The 24,175-nt window shown below is 42.8% G+C and overlaps 2 protein-coding genes across 5 annotated transcripts in view; one reads left to right on the top strand and one right to left on the bottom strand.

The window, feature by feature from the left end:
• Positions 1–464: 464 nt before the first annotated feature.
• Positions 465–13,349, bottom strand: LOC308473376 (uncharacterized protein). Of its 4 annotated transcripts, none has more exons than XM_080998836.1 (5): positions 13,201–13,349; positions 10,325–10,435; positions 8,915–8,996; positions 7,633–7,844; positions 465–1,050 (listed from the first exon to the last, which is right to left on the bottom strand). In XM_080998836.1, exons 1-5 carry the CDS (start codon positions 13,211–13,213, stop codon positions 1,031–1,033), a joined length of 438 nt encoding a protein of 145 aa, XP_080854962.1. In that variant the 5' UTR covers positions 13,214–13,349; the 3' UTR covers positions 465–1,030. The 4 variants fall into 4 exon arrangements, 2 of the variants coding, with proteins under 2 accessions (XP_080854962.1, XP_080854961.1); XM_080998835.1 differs by having other exon boundaries at positions 7,637–7,844; XR_013984061.1 differs by lacking the exon at positions 13,201–13,349 and having other exon boundaries at positions 9,370–12,430.
• Positions 13,350–13,586: 237 nt separating this feature from the next.
• The window catches only part of SEC63 (SEC63 homolog, protein translocation regulator), a 30,251-nt gene continuing 19,662 nt past the window's right edge, over positions 13,587–24,175 (top strand). The window contains exon 1 of the mRNA XM_080998816.1: positions 13,587–13,858. Within this exon, the coding sequence (XP_080854942.1) occupies positions 13,735–13,858 (124 nt within the window). The 5' untranslated portion in view covers positions 13,587–13,734. The remainder of the gene's footprint in view (positions 13,859–24,175) is intronic.

The following is a 24,175-nucleotide window of genomic DNA, read 5'->3' as shown; positions in this document are numbered from 1 at the left end:
TTTCCTCCAATAAAATGCATATTTGCATATTATTTTCTCAAAAATGTATATTTTGTGTTTGTGAGCACTTTTTCCTAACAGACATTTTGGAATGTAGTTTTTCTGGTTGGAGAACTGCTTCACAGAATTCAGAGAAGTGTGAATTTCTAAGGAGACCTAACTAAATAAATTGATCCCCGTCCATTTCCAGAGGTATTCAGGGAACTTCCTACTAGTGAGGTGACACACCTGAAGTGCATCAACTTCTCAGCATTTGACATATTTTGTTCTATATGCTTCCATGGCCTAGATCAGTGTTTCTTAATCCTTTTCCAACCGTAGCCCCCTTCCGACTTTGTTTCCTCCCTGTGGCCCCCTGTCCTACCGGTAAAAAGGTAGCTATTTAAATGTTTTGTTTGTAGATAATTTTAATAATTTATACAAAATACAATTACATAAACAATTAAACTTTAAGTATTTCTCGATCAATGTGACCCTCATGCTTGATGACCAGAAACAAGCTTTTTTATATCCGGTTCTATTGCTGTGAGGGATCACTGAATATCACCTCTGTCCATTATCTTAAGGCAATTCTGTGTTAGGGTGAGTAACTCTTGCAAGCAGCAACACACCTCCTTTAGCAGAAATACTTGCACAAAGAAACAGCACCCCACACACCAACACTGCTGCAGCCACACACCTTGCCCGTGACAAATGAGATGCGGACAGCTTGGTGCACGCAGTGGTGGAATGCAGAAAGAAGCGGAAGTGAAGTTGCTGCAGAGAACATGTGGCGATCCATCCCCTGGGAATCATGGTCACTCCTCTGTTCATTCTTCTCCATTTTCTGTTTTCTTTTCTCGGTCACTTCTCTGCTTTCTTCACTTCTCACTTCCCTCTGTGGCCCCCCATTTATGCGATTTTCACCTGTGGCCCCCTTGGAGTATCCTGGCCCCTGGGTTGGGAAACTTCAGCAGCAGGCAGAACAATATGAACTATCGCCAGGGCTTTTTTCACCTGGAACTCACCGAAACTCTTGTTCCAGCACCTTTCAGGTGGGTGCCATTGCCACTGTAAGAGAACCAGGGAGGCTTTCATGGTGAGTTCCTCTTTAAAAAAACACACCAACCCCCCCCCCAAACTTTTATTAAAGATTTTCTAGATTTACAAAAGTACATGCATTGTATCTTTTTCAGGTTTTAGAGTACTTTCTAAAATAGCACTGATTTTCTCTGTGCTAGAAAGTTTCTTTTTTAAAAAAAATAATAATCCCCATTTTATGTGGTTCTGTTCATTCTGAGTTTCAGGTTTTTTCATACTCTATACAAGCAACACTGCTGTATCTTTTCTTCTTGCTGGCTCTTTTCCTCATTCCTTTATTTCTAATAATAGGCACCATATATAACATTTAAAAAACAAGCTGCCTTGCAGGTCCCACTATTTTTCATCATTTTGGAAGTATCAGCAACTGGTGTGAGGTCTCTGTATCTTACAAACGTCTACTTCACATGCCTCCTACTTCCATTTACCTTTTAGATTAAGGGTGGACCTCCAGAAGTTATTGGACTCCACCATCAGCCCCAGCCAGCATGCCCAATGATCAGGGATGGTGGGAGGTGCAAGCAGTTTATTGCAGTGGGTGGAGTGTTGGACAAGGGCCTGGAAGCCAGGGTTCAAATCCCCTATCAGCCAAGAAACTCATTGGCTGTTCCTGGGCAAATCGCTGTCTCTCTCAGCCTAAATGAATGAAGGAGTAAGTCCTGCGCTTAGATGTTTCCTGCCCCACTCCCAAACACTGGGAATGGTGCTGAGCTGTGCTTTCAAGTTGCTGTTTTTATTTCTTCAGATTCAGCACATTTTGCAAAAGCTGCCCCCCTTTAAAAATACAGAACAAGATATAACAACATCATTATGCAAGAGAGAAATTAATTTGTGAAGTGGCCCTTAGTATGGTGTCCCCTACTGCAAAGGTTGTGTTCTGAAGCTACCAATGTAATGTGTCCTGCTGCCATCTGCTGGCTGGCTTCTCTTAATATTTAAGAGTTAATAGGCTTCAGGGCTGTTAAATGGAAGGCCCAGGAGACGTACTGTATCAGGCTCCTTGGAGTCCCCAATGCCATACCCTCCAAACATTTCTCCGATGAAAATAGGGACATCCTTTGCCATAATGATAATTTTACTATTTATACCCCACACATCTTACTAGGTTGCCCCAGTCACTCTGGGCAGCCATATATAAAACATTAAACATTAAAAAACTTCCCTTTACAGGATTGCCTTCAGATGGCTCAGGGGTCGGATATCTCCATACTCTCCAACATTTATCCAGTGAATATCAGGACATCCTAAGGAAAAGCAGGGCATTCCGGGATCAAATCAGAAACCGGGATGGCTTCTCTAAATCAGGGATGTCCCTGGAAAACAGGGTCACTTGGAGGGTCTGCGATGCAGCATGTGGATTTCCTGCTTCAACCCACAGAAGTATTTACACCATTTTCAGGACTAGGAAGTGAGGGCAGTTAGCCAAGCAAAAAGGGTTACAGAGCAATGGTTGGTGCCACATACCTCAGCCTCTCCCTATAAAGCAGCTGTGGAAATGCCATGGAGGAGTACAGAAAGTTTAGGAGGGCGGATTGAAGTCTGTTGGGGCGAAGCAGAGCAGAATTTGGACCTTCCACTGTGGCCGTGTTTGCAGGAAGGGGATGGGACGGTGGGTAGTATGACCAGTAGAGAAGGAAACGTGGATGGCAGGGTATGATTAGTGTAGTTGGAAGGAGATGAATAGCCAAGTTGATTTGGGAAATGAGAGGATTTTGGATGCACGCAGGATCAGGGCTTAGATACTGGGCAGTTGAGTTGGGAAATGCTGATGCCCAAGAAGGGCTGGTGGGTGGGGCTGGCTATCAGGGCAGCAGCACTGCTAATGTAGGGGTTTGGGGAAGTTGAACTCCACTCTGATTGGTAGGGTATCTTAGACATAAACCAGTAGTTCTACTGCAGACCTCGCAAAATAGTCACTTTTGGGGTGTGAGACTGGATGGGGATGCCTTCACCTGACATGCCATGAGCTTTTTGGTTTCCCCACCCCTGCCCACCACCCCATCATCCCCCATTAAGCTGAGGGAAGCTGGTTCCACTTCGATCTTGCAGGATCTGTTTGGGGTGTTGTCATTACTACAAACCTGAGGTCCACCAACCAGAGCCAGGTGCAAATTACTGGTTCAGTGTTTGATAAAGCCAGCAAGTAGGTGGCTCAGGGAGTGGAACTGATGTATCCAGTGTTATTTTTTATAAAAAAATGTTTAGGGGTACTCTCATTTTGACTCAAGAAAACCACCATTTTATAGTTCAAATCAGGAAAAATAAATACAGTAAATGGACAAAAGTACAAAAATTCACAAAATGTTTAGGGGTATGCGTCCCCCTGCGTCGCCCCAGAAAAAAAAGCACTGGATGTATCTATCATACTCAGTGCTTTTCTTCTAGGAAAAAAAGGTGCTGGTACTGCATACCCCTGAGTACCCCCAGAAAAAAGCATGGACCATACTTCACGAACCATACACAGGCTTTGCGATACAAGTTTAAAGGAATCCATATCTGAATTAGTTTCCCATTTTTGTGTGGGGTGTGTGCGTGTGGGATGAAGGCTTTTTCCTGCTGCTATTGGGACTCCGAAACCCTGGCTGAGCTACTGTAAATTACACGGCAGTGTACCAAACAGACCCCATCTACTTTTTACCCATCCCAGGTGCAGGACGAATAACTTGGGATGACTCAGCCATCTTGAACAGCCAGTGGGGGAGGGTGGTGGCATGTTGTGTAGCAGAAGGATAGTTGTGATGTGAGAACAGAAGACCAGGTCTGTGAGAATCAGTTTGCTTGCTCTTTTCCTCCTGTATGAATTTTAATTTTTTTTCTGCTTTGCAAAAAAGCACTTGCTCTTTCCCACACAAAGTTCACTCTTTTGCAGCAGGAGTTTTATTTTTAGTTGCCCCCCACCCTCCAATTACTGGTAATGGTTATATGCAGAGAAGAATGAAAAAAAGAGGTTGTGCGAGGCAGGAGTCACAATCCCTTCTACCACTTCATAGCTGCTGTTCCTGTAACCAGCCCTCAACCGCCACTCACCTACCAAAATTACCTCCCTAGCTAGCGAAAGCAATATTGGCATCTAGCCCAGAAGAATGAGCAGTAGTAAGATGTAGAAAAGGCTATTGATTCTTCGCACATGTGGAAAATCCTACCGAACAATATAAATAGCAGTAAGACTAATAACAACATACACAAAGGTACTGGTAAATCATGTGACTTTATATCCCAACTCTGGATCCCTAATTAAAAATGGAATTGGTTGTCTTTTGTCTACCTTGATTCAAGACTGAATTATTAGCCACATTAAATGACAAATCTCACAGGGGAAAGTAAACTTTGATATTTATTTATTTATAAAACCTGAGAATCAAATATGCAAATGGTATGCCATTACACTATTTAAAATCACAATAGTGATTCCAAATGATCGGAATGAGAAAGAAGAACCTTTTTTTAAAAAAATGTTAAATCAAGAGGGAAAGGCAAGTCTGAGCCAAGATAATTTGTGCTGCTAGCTTGGAATCAGCTTGGGAAACATCTGACCAATTGGGATACGCTAGTGAACCATTCTCTTCTGTCTTCCCCAATGTAAAAGGTCAAATTTCAAAATCCATACTGTTAAAGTCTTCTGAATGCCCATTGTTTGACTTGCAGCATCACTCCATTTTGAAATATACTTCTTTACCCTCCCCTGCCCCCAAATAATAATAAAAGGCTAGGCCACGTTTAAGATGCTAGCTTAAAATTTCTAATTTAAATAAACAAGGGGAACTGAGAAAAAAAGGCTTTTCAGATAATCTACTTACTGCATCTTTGTTGTGCCTGTCCTCATAATTCCTAGGGCCCCAGTTGCTAGAATTAATCACAACCCTCGTTAATTTCCAAAGATGCAGCAGTGACCTCTCCAGCTTTCATTGTGCTTGTTTACAATATTGCTGCTCTGTTCTAATTCCTTTGAAACGCAGCAGTAAATCCCACACTTCTCAAAGGGCACAACCTTCCCCCTCCCTCTTCTTGAATAAGTCTCACAGAGGTAGAGAGAGACATCTCTTGGATGGTGGAACAACATGAAGCAGAAATGCATTGTAAGTTCCTGGAAGTATCCAGAAAGCTCCAGGCTTGCTGAACCAATACCAGGGGAAGATGAGCTTACTTAAGAAAACCAATGTGTTGTTATCTGACAAAGCTCTTCCATTTGCGCAAGGACTCTTGCTCTTCCTCTTCCTGAACTCTACCTCCTCCGAATCTGCTCCAGATGGTTGGAGTAATTTCAAGGACAAATTTGGGATGTGTGTGTGCAGGCAAAGAAGTGGACATTCTGCTGCATAAGTGGCAATCCTTGCATGAGTATGGGGCAACTTCTTTGGATACAAACTGATATACCTTATCTTTGAGGAGTTGGAGATGGCATTTATAAGTGGTCCATGTTTCACAAGCATATAGTAAGGTTGGTAGTACAATAGCTTTGTAAACAAGCATTTTGGTTTCCCTGTGAATATCCAAACACTCTGCACTTCAATCAGGAGAAAGCCGCACATTGTTAAAACCGTGTTTATGGAAGACAATCTTACTTGGCTACGAGTGATCGCCAAAGAAGAAGAAAGAAGAAGAAGAAGACCTTATCTTCCCATTTCACCGTGGAAGTTGCTGAAGCCAATGAAAGTGGCCAGGCCAACAAACCGACCAACTCAAAACAACTGAATCTTAGAAAGCTGTAGTTAAAGGTAAAGGTAAAGGGACCCCTGACCATTAGGTCCAGTCGTGACCGACTCTGGGGTTGTGGCACTCATCTGGCTTTATTGGCCGAGGGAGCCGGCGTACAGCTTCCGGGTCATGTGGCCAGCATGACTAAACCGCTTCTGGCGAACCAGAGAAGCACACGGAAACGCCGTTTACCTTCCCGCCGGAGCGGTACCTATTTATCTACTTTCACTTTGACGTGCTTTCGAACTGCTAGGTTGGCAGGAGCAGGGACCGAGCAATGGGAGCTCACCCCGTAGCGGGCATTCGAACTGCCGACCTTCTGATCGGCAAGTCCTAGGCTCTGTGGTAGTTAAGTGGCCTCTAAAAACTATACCCTATTTGTGGGAAGACAAATTGGGGGGCAGGCAGAATTTCACTAACTTTCTCACAGGGGAAGATAAATTCTTCCATAGTTTCTTGAGGGTGGTGTGACTCACCATTAGCAGTTGAGAGTAGCATGTGGTATGTGCAGCCAAAGCAGCAGAATTTAACCCCTACTCACCAGCTGAGTGCTGGTCAAATCCAGCTCACTTTGGCTATATGCCCCAGTTCCCCTGCTTGGGAACAGGCATGGAGGTTCAGGTGTGTGGAGCTGTTTGCAAAAGGGTTATCAAAGAGCACTGTGCTGCGCTTTCCCACCCACTTGTCAAATTTGGTCTACTGGGGTGTGGGGGATAAGGGTTTGAGCCATCGGCCAGTGAATGTTCTCCACTCCTGCTCTCCGTAGACAGGTAGCATGTCAAGGGTTCATTCTTGTTTTCTCCAAGATAGGTCCGTTTTATATTTGCTAAAGCCCCCAACCTAGTAGCATTAAAATGCACCCACCAACACTCAGCAGCCTGAAGGGGTAAAGTCCTAGGAAAGCTTCCTTACTGCATAGATTGGCCCTCATATGAGATCATGCACATATGGCAAAGTTAAACAGATCTGCTTGTTACTGGATTTTGGAAATGGGATAAGGTAAGGTAAAGGTATGGATACTCCTAAACATTTTGTGAATCTTTGTACTTTTGTCCATTTACTGTATTTTCCCCGATTTGAACTATAAAATGGTGATTTTCTTGAGTCAAAATAAGAGTACCCCTAAAGAATTTTTTTTAGAAAAAAAGCACTGTTTAAGGGTATATGAATGAAAGCTGATTTATCAGGGATGGAAAAACCACTGCTCACCTATGCCAAAAAGAGTGATGTTTCGATTGACTCTGTTTCACCTAGTTACAAGTGTTTCTAGAGGGCTCACAAAGAGCTACTCTGTCTTTTCTTTCTATACTATTCTATTTTAAAATTTTGTTGGAAGCCGCCCAGAGTGGCTGGGTAAACCCAGCCAGATGGGTTGGGTGGGGTATAAATAATATTTATTATTATTATTATTATTATTATTATTATTATGAAGCGTGTGTCATCCAAACCTGTCTAGGTGGAACCGTTTGCTCTTCTCCTAAATCTATTGGAAAGGATAAAATTCTTCCCTGTACAACCTAGATGCACCATACTTAGGCAACATGCAATTTGACCTAGCTGACAACAGCTACGACAAAGGAAGCTTTAGGTTTAGTGTAGTTAGAGTGCCATCTGCTGATCACATGCAATTCCGGAGAACTCTGCACAACTTCTAGCAGCTTTGGAGCTGTTGTTTAGTGAGGGCCCTGAAACCAAAGCAGCCAACTTAGGTAGAAGTTACACACAGATTTTCATTCACTTCAATGAGCGCTCAAATGTTCTTCCTCCACTTCAGGTAATTGCAGCTCATGAGTTCTTCTCGCTTTCACTGCTACAACCACCCCTCTAGTTATGTGGGAGAAAGCATTCATGACTTACCCACCTCGGATACTGCCTCAGCGGCCATGGATGCAATTCCATCATGCTGTGGTTGGAGACAGCTTGAACAATGCCTCGCTCGCTTTTCTTCTGCACTGCATGCCCCACTGCCATTTCCGTCATCCCCTCCTGCTGGGAAGGTGACAAGGTCAAGGGAAAGTCTTGTCAATTTCATTGATGCCAATTTCCTCCTCTCTCTCACTCTCTCTGTACTTTGGAGAAATTGGGGGAAAAAGGTCAGGCAAATCAATTGTCAATTTCAGTGGAGCAAATTAAATGATACGGAATGTCTTTTCATAGATAACCCACATTTTCTCCCTGGACTATTATTCATGCCACCTGTCTATCCTTTTCACACTCACTCTCTGGTTTTTATTAGAAGAAGACTAAGAGAAGAATCCCAAGTCGGTGAACATCCAGAATCTACTGCTACATCTCAAGCCCTTTTTGTTTGTGCTGAGAAGGGCACAACATTGTGGTTGGTGTGATTTCTCTCGGATTTTTAGCAGAACATCCCATTTGGGGCCCTAAACGTTCTTGTGGGTGCAGCAGGGACCTTTGTAGAGGTATAGGCTTCCCTACCAACAGAGGTGATGGAGGAGCACCTCTTCCAAACCTTATCCCTTTCCAGCAAGCAATAGCAGGGAGTCCCTTCCCCTATTTTGTTAGCAAGCCTCCTCAGCAGGCACAGGTGCAGATTCAAAGAGTTTTGTGAATTAGGCTCTTAAGGCTCCCTACCCACTTTGGTGTCTGGATTTTCACATGGCTGCTGTCAAGATAAAAGTGGGAAGAGGAGGACAATGCACACAGCCTTGAGCTCATGGGAGAAATATCAAGATACAAATATACAACAACAAATAACATTTATGTACAATGTCACAACTCTCAGCAAAGCATGCACACAATATGTTTTGCTAACCTTAATAAACAAAAAAAGCTATCTGTGTTCTAGTCTATTGGAAGTCTAACTTGCTGCAGCTATAAGGAATTTGGATTTTGGATTTTATACTTTTGTTTATGGCAACTACACAGTATTAAAATAACAGCCCAGTGATGATGAACAGCCTAGTAGTGGTTGGGTGGGAGACATGGAAAACCTGAGTGTGCAGGTGTGCAATAGCATCGTTTTTTCTAAGCAGGGATGAAGTCTCATTTATTTCAAGGAATTACTTTTCAATAAAACATACTAAAGCCAGCCAACTGTGTTTCATTTTGTAAAGGCAACACACTTGTTGAGTGAATGAAATAATACATATGGGGCAAAATGCTTAAACAAACTCACCCCAGTATCCTCTTCCATCTAGCTTGTCCTCTTTCTGCTGTTCTGGGAGGGCCTCCTCCTGAGTGGTCAACATTTCTGATTGCTTAGAAACAGTGAATAAACATCCTTAGCAATGTTGCAGGCTGCCAAGTATTGAAGTCTTGGAGCTGCTTCCACATTTTGTGCTCTTTACTTTCTTCACAATTTTCTGATTGAACTTTTTACTCTATTTTAAAGAAAGCTAAGAGTTGACGGCCCTGGGAGGCTGCATGCTTTCTTCCTTTTTACCTCACCATATATTACTTTAGCAAGGTGACAGTGATGCATTCTGAAATCAGGACTACAATCACGTACCTTTTGTCCATGGAAGACCTCCTGCTCCAGCTTTGGTTCTGAAAATCTGTTCTGATTGTTCACAGAAGTTCCCTTTCAAGGACATTGTTTGGACAGAAGACTAAACCAGACAGAAGACTCACCTTTATCATTGCAAAAATGAGCACTCTCCTCTTCCTTCCCCAATGTGGCTGTAACGGAGGGAATTTTAAATTGACAGCAGTTTAGCAAGTCATCTGATCCCTAAATTGGCGTTAATATTCACTATGGTTAGTGAAAACCAACCAACTTCATAATCTATTGTTAGAAACTGGCTTGTTTCCACTAACAATGGTTAAATTAGCCAGTTTGACCAGCTCTGGATGACATGGCATTTTGCGGTTAATTGGAAATGGAAGTGAGTATTTATGGACTCCTCCTTGTGGCCACAGGAGATAAAGAGTGGGAGGTGGAGAAACACAGGAACCTGGAGGGTGTCTAGGTTCATTGTTGTGATGTTATGCTATGGTATAGCACTATGCTTGAATGAATATTCCTGTTTACGCAACATCCTTAAAAAGAGGAATAAAATTATCTGTGTAAAACAATTGCTATGCAGCCTGGCTTGAGCTTTGCTAGTTTCAGTCTATGCTTCCTGTTCCTACCTGTTCTTCTAGCTCCAGGTTTTGCTGTAAGCTATACAGGTTTGACCTGGATTTGGTAGTCCTGACAATCTGGCCTCCCGTTTTCCATCTTTTCCTTTTGACTTCTGCACAATGGGAGGTTGGCAAATACAGATACTCATTTTATATGATCCTTTGTAAATGTCTTTGTGGTTAGATAATCCTTTTGTGCTACATTTGGTGGTGAATCTCATCTGTTTATCAAAACACTTTGCTTGCTCACCTTTCATTGTTCTGTTGGCAGCTTTGCTTTCTAATGCCTGTAAGCAAATGTCACCAGCTAGGCCTCTCAAATGTCCAACAAGATGCAATTTACTTTTCTGCAGATCCCTGGCCAAATTCACCGCGTTGTTAAATTCCAGTTCAGAAGTATTAAACAATGCTAGCTATAGAAACACCCCCAGTTGGTTTGATATTTAATTTTTTGAATACAGACCATGGCTGGGGAACCAGGGGTCCTCCATAAGTTGCTGCACTACAACTCCTGCCATTCCTGACCATGCCGGCTGGGGCTGCAGGATTTCATAGGAGTGATTGTACATAGTAGCTAAGAGACAAGAATAAGAAAAGTACCAGGTTCAAATTTCACCTTTCCCATGAACACAATAAGTAGCCATAAGACTGGAGTGAGCTTTATTTGATAGTCAAATGCACTCACTATTGTAACACTCAAATTGCCCCATGTGGTTCAGTAACATTCTTTATGCTTGCAGCACATTATAATGTCGAGGACTGTAGCTGACTTACTACAGGTGTTTCACACGTCTTAATCTGTAGTCTGTTCCGCTGAGATACCAGAAAAAGCTGCAATGCCTAACATACTTGGTCACTCCACACAGTAAAAATGCATGGGATTGCACTGCACAATATGGAATTTGTCCTTAATGAAGGTTGTTATTGAAGTGTGTTGGGCAGTATACAGACAATAGATGAGTACTATTTGGAGTTCTGGTTTTGATATCAGCCTTCTGTTTTTTGTTGATTCTTTGTGCTACCCCTCTTTTGCTGTTAGGGCTTGTCCACACTTGCGCTTGTCCCATGCTTTCTAGGCACAAGTCCAAGTTTTTTGTTTGTCCCACCATTTCCCCTGGGAAAACCTACTGTTTACCGCTGAATCAGAACAAATGTCAATCTGCAGAAAAACTGTTTAATGTTGTTCCAATTAAGTGGTAAACAGCAGGTTTCCGGGGGAGGGGGAGCAGGGGATGATACTTTATATTCTTTTGTTAATTACCTGCACGTGGGTTACAGATCTCATTATTTTCCTCCCACACTTTTAACACTGTAAATGCTGTTGTAGCTATATTAAAGTATACAAGGACAAATAAATGCTTTAAAAAAATCCAGCTCTATATTCTGTTTCCATCTGTTGTCAAAGAGGTCAAACAGCCAAGGAAGCTTGCTTCATTGCAACTTGGAAGCAGTGTGAACTCCCCAACAAACAGATGAAGAAACACTAGTATCACCTCAGTTCCTTTTAAGGATCTGTACTAAATCATCTCCCTCTCACTCTCAATGGAGCCATACTTAAAAATATATACAGTGGTACCTCAGGTTACATACGCTTCAGGTTACATACACTTCAGGTTACAGACTCCGCTAACCCAGAAATAGTGCTTCAGGTTAAGAACTTTGCTTCAGGATAAGAACAGAAATCAGGCTCCGGCGGCGCGGCAGCAGCAGGAGGCCCCATTAGCTAAAGTGGTGCTTCAGGTTAAGAACGGTTTCAGGTTAAGAATGGACCTCCAGAACGAATTAAGTACTTAACCCGAGGTACCACTGTACAATCACAAAGCTAATATTACATATATGCTATTAGGGTCTAAATTGGTGGTTACCGATTAGAAATGAAACCTTGGGTTTGAAAGAACATAAGAAGAGTCTGCTGAACAGGCCAGTGTCCCATTTAGTCCAGCATCCTGTTCTCACAGTGGCCAGGATGGAACTTGCTCCCACAGCAGGCAGTGATGGCCCCCAGCTTGGATGGCTTCAAAAGAGGATTGGACAAATTCATGGAGTATATAAGGCTACCAATGGCTACTAGCATCCATTGCTATGCTCTCCTTCCATGGAGAGCAGCAGTATGCCTCTGAATACTGGAAATCACAAATAGGGAAAACGCTTTTGTACCCAGGTCCTGCTTGCAGGTTTCCCACGGGCGTCTGGTTGGCCATTGAGAGAAATTTGATGCATGTTATCTACTACAGAAAGGCTAATATGCCTGCAAATTTCATCTAGACCTGTGAAAGTTACGGATGTTTTCAATTTCCCATTATATTGAATTGTACTTTCCCTACTGAAATAAGATTTGGCTGCTGAGCAGAATTGGAAGCACACTGGACCGAGGTTTTCTTGTTTCAGAAGTGCTGCAGCGGGGTCCCAAGCAAATCTTGATGTACTGTAGGTGCACACTTTTTTTGCTTTTGTAAAGGTAAAGGGATCCCTGACCATTAGGTTCAGTCGTGACCGACTCTGGGGTTGCGGCGCTCATCTCGCTTTATTGGCCGAGGGAGCCAGCGTACAGCTTCCGGATTATGTGGCCAGCATGACTAAGCCGCTTCTAGCAAACCAGAGCAGCACACGGAAACACGATTTACCTTCCCACCGGAGCGGTACCTATTTATCTACTTGCACTTTGACATGCTTTCGAACTGCTAGGTTGGCAGGAGCAGGGACCGAGCAACGGGAGCTCACCCCGTCACGGGGATTCAAACTGCCGACCTTCTGATTGGCAAGTCCTAGGCTCTGTGGTTTAACCCACAGCACCACCCATGTCCCTTTTTTCCTTTTGTACAGGTTCAAAAATACATGTGTGCTTGCTCAAAAATGTAATGGAAGGTGGGGAGTACTAATTAGGGGCAGATACTTTCTATCAAATTTTGCCCACTGATGAAGGCTGCAAGCAGTAGAATAGAATAGCCATTACTGGGGGAAAAGGGGTGTTTAGAAGCTATTGTGACAAACCCACACACATAGTAAAAGGGGCTAGATTGGGGAAAAACCAGGAGATACAGCTGTTATCATCTGGTCCACTAAAATAATTCAAAATACACTGTTGCATTTTTTATATGCTTTCTGAACGGATAAGTATGATCAGAAACGTCTCCTCCATTTTTTAAAAAGTTCCTAATAAGAGTTCTCTGGAATCAAAGAGCGATAGAAGGAGGCAAAGTTCGCCAGCTGCCAGCGCAGACTTGAAAGAGACCCTCATTGCATTCCCACCCGCCCCATTTCATTTTTAATTTGTATGCCGCCTTCCTATATTGCCCCCAAGGCGGTTTACAAGCCGCAGGAACAACAAAACACACAAACCAAGATCACACATCCGTTGCAAATAAGTCGTAGCAAAGAGGGGGGAAAAGACTGAAAAACAAAAGAAAAACGTTCGCACACCCTCTCCCTCCTTCGAGTGCCACCCCCTCCACCCGAATGCTTCTGGTAGTTCAGGCTTCCTCTCTCCTCCTCCCCGCAACCCGCTGGGGGGGGGGGAGGACTCCCCGCTCAGCCAATCCGGGGCGACCGGGGCCCAGGAACCGGAAGCGCGTGCCCGACGTCACAATGGTGGCGATGGCGCCTGCGCAGCGACACGTCTCCCTCCTCTGCTAGCGCTGGCGCTGCTGGGGGCCGAAGTGGGAGAGCGAGAGGAAGAGGTGGTGGGGGGCGGGGGGGCGAAGCGGGCGGACGCGCTCCAGAGGCCAGTGGGTGGGGCAGGCAGGCAGGCAGGCGGGCGCTGCTCCTGTTCTCGCGGGATCCCCGGAGCGGCCGCTGCTACGCCTGGCGCTGGCTGGAGGCGAGCGGCGAGCGCCGGGAGAGGAGAGCCGAGGGGGGCGGGGCGTGTGAGCGGCCATGGCGGGGCAGCAGTTCCAGTACGATGACAGCGGCAACACCTTCTTCTACTTCCTCACCAGCTTCGTGGCCCTCATCGTCATCCCCGCCACCTACTACCTGTGGCCTCGGGACCAGCACTCGGGTGAGTAGTAGGCGAGGGCGAAGCCGCTCCAGCTCCTCCGGCCGCGGTGGGCCTGGCGCCGCCGCGTGTGGGTGGCGAGCCCCGTCGCTCTCCTCTGGCGGGTCCCGGGAAGCCCGCCTCCCGCCCCGCAGCGTCCCCTCGAGGGGCTTCGCGCTCTCCCTCCCCGAGCTCCTTCAGCTGAGCTGCTGGGAAGACGCTGCCGGTCTCACGCCGCTGCCACACTCCTGAAAGGGCTGCCAGTCGAGGCTCTCTTTTCCTCCAGCTGTTTGGGTCGAGCCTCTGGAAGTGGGCAGAGGAATCCTAGAAGAAGAGTGGGGTATTTATTTATTTTAAAAAGGAACATATCAGTGTAGGTGTTTTTGGCTTGCAGGTTTTCATGTTGCAGGACCTGCAAATGCACATCAGGTGCGTTTGGGGTGTCACGTGTGAAAGGAAGCCAGTATTAACGCGTGGAATGAAAGCCTAAGGCTTACGTAAACGTGGAGCAGGCAGCCCTCGTTGACTTCGCTGGATGCACTCACTGACTATATACTCCAGATCAGAGTCCTATATTCAGTGCTTGATCTATCTGGGGAAGATATCACGGACTGCTCTGTTTAAGTGGGTTAGGAGCTTTCATGTTGAAAGGGAATACTTTTTTCTTCCTGATTGTGAGCATGAGAGAGATAAGGGCCAAGCAATCTTCATTACATGGCTTCTTTGCCTGTGCACTGTGAAGCTGCCTTGGGAGGAAGTTGTAGTAGCTTGTAGTGTGATAAAGATGTGAAGTAATGATCCCTATCATTTCAGTGAGTGCTTCAGAATAAATAGGTTTGTATCAAGCTCTGTTTCGGTGTAGCTTTTAGCCTAAAACGAATCTTCACTTGAGAACTTGGTAGTTAGTACACTGTACTCCACACCCCATTCGACTTTGTAGTTTTAATTTCCAGGCTCCTAGACGACTATTGGGGAATGTTTGCTGCTTCTCAGTATTTAGAACATATGTCATTATGGACAAGGATGCAAACATTGTTGGAAAGTTCGAGAGGCTGTGAGTTTTTCTGAAGCTAGATAGGAGGAGAAACCTGCTCCTGACCTTTGCAGCAAACCAGCCAGCAAATAATAGTATCTCATAAATACTGAGCATCCCTTGTTGTACCCCTTGTTACAGAGGTTGTGAAGTCATGGAGGTTTAAAAGACTAACCAGCCAAAAAACCAACTTTGTTACTTGGTTCTATTAATAAATAGGCAGAAATAAGTAGGGAATCATTTTGTAACATCTTACACTTCAGAAGCCTCTTTGCTCAGCTGAATTTTTTTGTTAAGGTGCTGCAACAAGTATTAGTTTATGTCAGTATCTAAAGTAGCTGTTTACAGATGTCAGCAATGGCTGATCCTAAAGCCAGTAACACGTATTTTGATCTTCATGTCATTTGTGCACACATTTTGAAAGTTAATTAACCTGATATTCTAATAGAATATCTGTTAGGACACAGAACACCTAAAATAATAAGTGTTTCCTTCAGGATACAAGTTGATAAAAGAACTGATAGCAGAACTGGGCAGACAGTTTTCATTCGACCCAATGCATTATTGCAAAAGTCCCAAAATGAGGGAAACTGTATTTGCAACCATCCCTGTCTTATGTGGCATTCTTCCATACAATACACCATTGTACTATGTTAAGTAATACAATACACTCTAAGAAGGACACGTCCTAAGTTTTGAATCTGTCTTCCTGGATTTTATGGCTATTTTTTTCTTCATCCCTTAGCATCATCTGAAATCATTAGTCTAATGGGATCCTGAAGCTAGATTGAAGCTGTCTAGTTTCCTGATATGTGGCTGGTGATGCATATATCTAAAGCATCTTTGCCGGATTCCTAGCCAACCTTTTCCTGAAAAGAAAGAGATACTGCCAAGGAATTCTGAATAATTTTCTGTTTCTGACTGGCTCTGAATTAGAACCTGCTTTAACATCCTCTTTTCATTTAGTTTCATAGTCCTTTACTGGGGGAAAGTAACCATTGTTGTCCCACATGCAACAGTGAATTGTGGTTTGTTATGGCTGTACTGGGCAATAGTTCTCTCTCTTTTAAAGTAGGTCTGGAGGTTGAGGCAGAGTTCATTTTTGAAAAACAGAATGTTGCCCTGAGTGTTCACGCCAACTTTTTAATTCTGATACCTGAGTCTTCAAGGTAAACGGTATGTTTGAAAACTAGTGCAGGGCTTGAGTTGATGTTTGAGTTACCAGATTGTGCCATGAACTTTATTCTGAATTCCTAGTGGAGTACCGTATTTTTCGCCTCATAGGACGCACCGGCCGATAGGACGCACCTAGTTTTTTGGGGGGGAAATAAAGAAAAAAAAATTATTCCCCCCCCAGGTGCGGGGCTGGGGAAGCCCGAGCTTCCCCTGACCCCAGCCCCCAGAACAGGCTTCTATCTGCTAGCCGTGGGAGAGCCGTGCGACTTCGCGCGGCTCTCCCACGGTTAGCGGAGCGCTGCGCGAAGCCCCAAGCTTGGGGCATGCTGAGCTCAGCACGCCCCAAGCTTCTGGGTGCAGGCAAGCTCTCCGCTAGCCGTGGGAGAGCTGCGTCTCCCACGGCTAGCGGATAGCTTCCTGAAGCCTGGAGAGCGAGAGGGGTCGGTGCGCACCGACCCCCCTCGCTCTCCAGGCTTCAGCGAAAGGCTGCATTCGCCCCATAGGACGCACACACATTTCCCCTTCATTTTTGGAGGGGAAAAAGTGCGTCCTATAGGGCGAAAAATACGGTAATTATTGTGTTACAAACAAACTGACAGACTTTCAACTCATTGCTAAACAGGTAAGTTAAACCAAAAGCCTGCCTTCGGTCATCCATATATCACAATAAAACATTTGCTTTATAAGATAGGACTTAATCTATGGCAGGCATAGGCAAACTCGGCCCTCCAGATGTTTTGAGACTACAGTTCCCATCATCCCTGACCACTGGTCCTGTTAGCTAGGGATGATGGGAGCTGTAGTCCGAAAACATCTGGAGGTCCTAGTTTGCCTATGCCTAGTCTATGGCCTTGGTCAGACATAACACCAAATTACATTACAGTTATACCTCTTCTTGCAAACGCGTCATGTTGCATTTTTTTGGGTTAAGAACGCGGCAGACACAGAAGTGTTTACTTCTGGGTTTCATCACATGCGCAGAAGCATTCTGTGCAGTTTGCACATGCGCAGAAGTGCTCTCTTGCAGTTCACGCATGTGCAGAAGCACCACTCTGGTTGCGGACTTTTCAGGGTGTGAACGGCACCCCAGAACGGATGGTGTCCGCAACCAGAGGTACCACAGTACTTGGACTTGTGAGTTTCTCACTCTCCCCTTTTCTTGCACATCTGCAAGGAGAAGATTGGAAGTTTTGGTTCCACTTTCAATGAACCACTATTTAATTTCGTGTGTGAACCCTAAACTTTGGCTTATTTTAATGCTAGTTTATTTGAAACAAGCCAGCTTCATAAACCATGGTTTGAAGTTGACATAAACCACGGTTAAGAATAATTACAGTGTGTCTGGTTCAGATGTAGCGCTATACTGTGGTTAAAAAGTAAAGTGAATGATTTTGGTCTTTTCCTTTGGGCCAAGCTTGTGGACATGCAAGTAGTAGTGCATGAACCAGGGGCTTTTTCACATGACATATAAGCACAGCCTAGCGCTGCATCAAAATCAGACCTCTGTCTAAAATCTTATTTAGCTACTTAAAATTCTGTATGTGGAAGCAGCTGTTGAACAACGTTGCTGCTTGTAAATTAAAAGTGGCAATTGGAAGAAGAAATACACGTCGTTCTGCCAAACATGGTGTTCCAGAGTTAGGCACTTTCTGGGGACTTGGCATGCCATCTGGTATTGCTGCTTGTTTCCACCTCTGCCATGCCATGCTGGTGTCAGGGGTTTCTTCGCTTTGTCACACAATGCTTGTAAAGCCTGTGTGTGTTTATGTGTTGTGGAAACACTTCACATTGCTCAGTGGTGTATACTGTTTAGCATAGCTGCAGCCAGCCTAATTTTCCAAATATTAGGAACAGACTACATTGCACATTTGGAGGTTGAAAGAGTCATTAAATAAGCCAGCATGTATAATTTATGCCGTTTTGAATAGTATATGCAAATGGGCTTTAGGGACAAAATTTTCAAAAATGTGATGGGGAAAGAGGTTATACAACCGATGGGGTAAAACTTCCTGGCGCCCTCTGGTTTTAGGAAAATGTTGCAATTTGTGCCGTTGCCAGAACTTGCTTTGCAGGTGGTGCACCTTGCGCTTCAGCCGTTGGCCACAAGCTGCGCAATCATGTGGCTGTCTAAAATGTTTCCTTTAGATTGTTTTCACCATTGCACAGAGGATGCACTTCTATCCATCATGTAATAAAGATAAAGAGCAGTGTTGCTGATGCTCTCTTTATTCTTGTTTTGTATATATGTGTGTCTATAGATCTGTTAACATTTCGTTTTTCTCAGATTGCAGTTCAGAATGATGAAATGTGACATAGGTTGGTGGTGTGAATTGCATGACTGGCCCTTGGAAGACTATGAACAGCAAGAATACTGGGCTGTATCACACTCTTGCAGCAGCAGGGTTGAACAGACTTGGAGAGTGCAAGTTACAGGAGGGAGGAAAGAGTGAGAAGTTCCAGTTTTAGGAGAGGAAATCTTACTGCACCCCACTGTCTTAAGTTGTTTATGTTGGTGCTTTACAGTGCAGTCTTCGCCGTCTTAACTCTGAACTAAGTTCTATTGAATTCAATAGAGCTTACTCCCAGTTGGTGGGGTTAGGATCACAGCCTTCCTGCTTCTAATGTTACTGATGCACAACATTGATGCATTTGATTAATGGTTGCAGACAGCTTCTAAATAGCTTCTCATCTGTGGTGGGTGAATTACCCCACCCCCGTGACAATCAAAGTTTGATTTTGGGGGACAGAGAGAAACACAAATTAAGGCAGATACATTGCTGGTAGGTAGGCAGGCAGGCAAACATTATGTATCAGTGTCTTTTGGTATACCTTTACTGCAATCCAATTTTGTAGAGTTATTTTAACTTCTAACGTGTATTAGACCTAGTCATATATCACAGGGTTTCAGTTTAATAGGGAACAATGTCTTAAGGTGTCCAAAAATGAGGTGCTGCATTTTTAACAATCTTTAAATGTTATAACTTTTGCACTATGATATGTGCACACAGAAGAATGTGAAATGGTACTCCTTGTTTCTTTTTTTTAATAGGTGTTGTCAAAATGGCTGTGGCGTTAAGCCTGTTGAATTCAGCACCCTTCAGGTGGTGGTTCACTTCAAATTCTTACATCGCTTCTAATGATGGAAAATTAACATGCAGTTCAACTTGCCATCCATCTATATCGGGAGCAGAATGTATAATTACTTATTTTGCTGTTTTGGTTTAAGTTCCATAGAATATTGCACTGCTTAGGGAATGATAATGGGGCCTTGTTGGGCTGAGTTTACAGTATTTCTAGAGAACCGAGCTATCTTGGCACTGAGCAGGAAATGTTCATTTGATAGCTCGGTGCCTGTCTGATTATTTAGATCTCAGAGTTTTAACATACTGTGTAGGACTATTCTAAAAATATTCATGTTATCATTTGAGTATAAATCATTACATCCACCGCAGTAAAAATCCTTACTGTGTAGAGTTGCTGGAAAACCATTTGATCATGAAAAATAGTAAATTCTGATTAACCTTGACTTAAGGTGATTATGAACGTCAGTGTGTGTGTGTGTGTGTGTGTGTGTGTGTAAGAGGTGTATTGAGAAGCAGGTGTTCAGATGACAAAAGTACAAACAAGCTGACTTCTGGCTGCTCCTTAGTATGCAAACTTGCACATCTATATTCATGCTGGTGGGGAATGGCTGCAGACAATAAATCTTAATGTTTTATTTTATGTGTTTATATTGGGTGGTATCCAGTATTGTCCGTTTGGTGGAATGAATGAATAGCAGAATGTCCCCTAACTCATCAAAGCATATTTCGAGGAACTAATGGTGAGGGGGAATTTTGGGTAAATACATTAAAAACATCATTATTATGCAAAGCAAAATCTTATCACATTCAAGTTTTATCCAAGGCCTTATCTCTCTGCCAGTCACCTTACTTAAGACTCATTGAACATAGTTACAGATAGGTAGCCGTGTTGGTCTGCCATAGTCAAAATAAAAAAAATCCTTCCAGTAGCACCTTTAAGACCAACTAAGTTAGTTCTTGGTATGAGCTTTCGTGTGCAAGCACACTTCTTCAGATACACTGAAACAGAAGTTGCCAGATCCTTCTATATAGTGAGAAGGTGGGGAGGGGTATTACTCAGAAGGGTGGTGGGAATGGGAGATAGGCAGATAGCTGGGATGAGCCTGCTGACGACTCTTAACGACTGTAATGGGTCTTACAGGAAAAGGCAAGGGGTGAGAAGGTGAGAAATGGCTTAGTCATGTATAATGGGATAAGAATCCAATGTCTTTGTTCAAACCAGGTTTCTCCATGGTTTTAAGTTTGGTAATGAGTTGCAATTCAGCAGCTTCTCTTTCCAGTCTATTTCTGAAATTCCTTTGTAGTAAGACAGCTACTTTACTACAAGCTGTTTTACTACAAAGGAATTTCAGAAATAGACTGGAAAGAGAAGCTGCTGAATTGCAACTCATTACCAAACTTAAAACCATGGAGAAACCTGGTTTGAACAAAGACATTGGATTCTTATCCCATTATACATGACTAAGCCATTTCTCACCTTCTCACCCCTTGCCTTTTCCTGTAAGACCCATTACAGTCGTTAAGAGTCGTCAGCAGGCTCATCCCAGCTATCTGCCTATCTCCCATTCCCACCACCCTTCTGAGTAATACCCCTCCCCACCTTCTCACTATATAGAAGGATCTGGCAACTTCTGTTTCAGTGTATCTGAAGAAGTGTGCTTGCACACGAAAGCTCATACCAAGAACTAACTTAGTTGGTCTTAAAGGTGCTACTGGAAGGATTTCATTGAACATAGTGTGTCTCATTTCTGCATAAGCATGCATAGGATTATGTTGTAAGACAAGGTTGGTTGGTTTATGAGCAGTTATTTAGCTGATATGGTTTTGCGTTTTCTATGAAGCAAGACTGAATATTTTCAGCACCACAATATTTATGTAAATTACCATGGGTTAGTTTGTCTTCCTGCTTTTGCTAGGTGTATGTAGGTGCTTGTGGTATGACAGAACATTAGTTTAGTACTCTTAAACCAGTGATGGCCAAACTTGGCCCTTCAGGTGTTTTGGGACTACAATTCCCATTATCCCTCACCACTGGTCCTGTTAGCTAGGGATGATGGGAGTTGTAGTCCCAAAGCAGCTGGAGGGCCAAGTTTGGCCATCACTGTCTTAAACAATGGGGCTTTAGTATGGATCTGAGCTACTTTTTTAAAACGGCATTTGTTTACTTGGAAGTAACTCTAACTAATTTCAATGGGACTTGCTTCTCTGTATGCATATTTAAAATTGCATCCTTAAAAGTCCTGTAAACATGCAGCTTCATTTTTACACACTTCTTGAGAAATCACAAGCCCTGAGCTTTCTGCCAGTTAATTTGACCTTGTATTTGAAATAAAAGTGTAAATTGTGTCAAGTTTTTGTGTGTGTTTACTAAAATAAGAGCGCTCTTAAACATACTTGAACAGATCTACTGAGCATGTCACAAAAATATCTGTTCTTGGTCGGTATGGTGATTATGTTGGTACTTTCTTCAAGAACATGTACTTGATAATTGCAGGAAGCAGCTGCTACAGTTAGCAACGAATTCTAAGAGTGTACACATTTGACTTGTGAAAAATCTAGGATGATCTCAGTGGATCTGCTTTCTGTTTCCTTAAACTGTAGCGTCTTCTATACTTGAACCAAATCATAGGTTCAAACTACAATTTTGGTTCAGCTCGATGAGTGTTCCATGGAAGCTTACATACTTCCTATGAATTTGACTGATTTACTAGTTGTATATATGGATGGGGGAGAAACTGGATTCAGTTTGCATTTAAATCCACCTAATCCATACATTCCAAAAGAAGGCGCAAACCATAACCTAGCCATCCTGTGAAATTTGCACTTCTTTGAATTTTGCAATGCAGTTCTCCAGTCAAGGTAAAATATGCACAAAACTGCACTTATTGCTGAAAATAACATATATAAATTCATCATACTGGGGAACATTGCTTTCCAAAAATGTCTGTATTGGGCAGAATTGAGTACAAATGTAAATATCAGTAGAAGTGCACATGAAAAATGCTGATGAATTTCCATGAGGCTTAAAAAAAATTAAAATGTGGAGAACTGAACTTGAGATTGGAAAAATGATGACCTGGGAGCAACCAAAATCGACAGTTTCATCTATCCCTAGTTGCATGTTCAATTAACATTTGAACCCATGCAGCATAAAAATGTAGAGCTTTTTGTTGGATTCCAGTGTTTCCCAAAGTTTTGGTCCATGCTTGTATGAAGGCATTTATGTCTTTGCAGATTACTTGAATAAATTATTTAGCACATTCCTTACAGAAAATAGACTTAAAATTCAAAGTTCTAATGTCAAGTATCATTAAGTGCTTTTAAAAAAACTGTGCATATGCTTCTTGGTTTGTTTGTATTACTTACTACAATTTAGCCCACTGTGTAATGGAAGAGCGAAAACAAGCCATCATGTTTTTAACCAGTGACGCACAACAGTAATAAATGAGTTGGAAAGATAAACATTTTTTTTTAGTTTCAAGAACCTATTTGCATCTTGAAACAGTGGTAAAGAATAGTATGATATCGCTTTCAAAATAATTAAAGAGGAATGTGCAATTTAAGTAGAGAGACTGCACTTGTTCTACTCCCGAGAGTTACCAAGAACATACATGTATGATTGTGACCAAATGATTGGGAATGGTACCTCTTAACCTCCCTTAAAAGCAAAGCTAATATTTTGATTAATTCTATTTCCATGGCCAGGAGAGTGTGGGAAGTGTAGAAACTGGGATACCTTAGATCAGGAGTGGCCAACTCCCAAGAGAGTGCGATCTACTCACAGAGTTAAAAACTGGCAGTGATTTACTCCCTTTTTTGGGGTTCGGGACAAAGTTGTTAAGTTTTTTCAGGGAGGAGGTAAAAGGTTGAGCTTTTTTTAGGGGAGCCACATTTGTTCAGCTTCTTTGTGGGGAGCCAGTGATCTACTGCAGATGTCCAGTGATCTACCGGTAGATCACGATCTACCTGTTGGACCTGCCTGCCTTAGATAAAGAGAGAACTTGCTCCCTTACTCCTAAAGGAAAGCAGGGTGGCTGCAGGCAGAATGCCTATCAAATACATGTGTTAAATGTTAGGCTGCATAAAAGTCAAGACTATAGCAGACTTAACTTTACCTAAGTACCATTTATAACTACTTGCTGGATCAAAGAGATAGTGGGACTTATCAACATAATAATAGCAGTGCCATTAGTTAGAGCTAAAAGGGACCAGGCTAGAAGACTGCCCTTTACATGTAATGCCAAACCAGAATAAAAGGGGACGAATTAGGATGGAAAGAAACACTCCTTAGCTCAGTTCTTTTACCTGTATTATTATCAAGATGGCATAAAAGTTCTTTGGTTCTAAGGCTCTTTGAAATCAGTCTATTTAAATGCTTGGATGTTGCACATGCATGTAGAATTGCAGTGCCAGAATTAATGTTGAAAGTTGGATCTACAACACTTCTATTGCAGAGGGTTGGAAAATATTTAAGCACAGTCCTTAACATCCATAGTTAAGATCTCACTTTAATAAGGGTATTTATCTTGCATTATTCTGCATTTTACGAATATTTCTGCATTTTAAGATAAGAAACAAGTTACCTTGACTTTACAATGCTTTCTGTAAATTAATTCAGTTTGAGGTTTAAAAGCCAGTTTAAATTTTGCTAGTTCATGCATTTCTATTGTGATATCCAAGCAAAACCTCTTTAAAACATAACTGCAAGACAACTGAGTTGATTTACATAATAGAGGACATAGGTTTGCATAATATATAAGCATGAGCAACCTTTTCACCTCTGAGGTTCATACTGTATCTATAAAATATCTGGTTCATTATATCAAATTGCATATTTTGCTTTAATTTATATGTTTAATATCACTCAAGGAGATGACTTCAGGTTGTGCTTCTCCTTTTGATAAATAAATGGATAATTTATTTAGACTGTTGCAGTATGTAACCATATTGACACATTGTAGTTGTCAATTGTATATTCTTTTGTGTGAACCTGCAATTGAAGATGATACTATGGCCCAGTTTATATGTAGCAGCAAGCAATAGCTATTG

This window comes from Podarcis pityusensis (genome assembly GCF_964106645.2).
Source record: "Podarcis pityusensis genome assembly, chromosome: 3".
Taxonomy (NCBI): domain Eukaryota; kingdom Metazoa; phylum Chordata; class Lepidosauria; order Squamata; family Lacertidae; genus Podarcis; species Podarcis pityusensis.
This window is presented reverse-complemented; position numbering and strand designations above follow the sequence as displayed.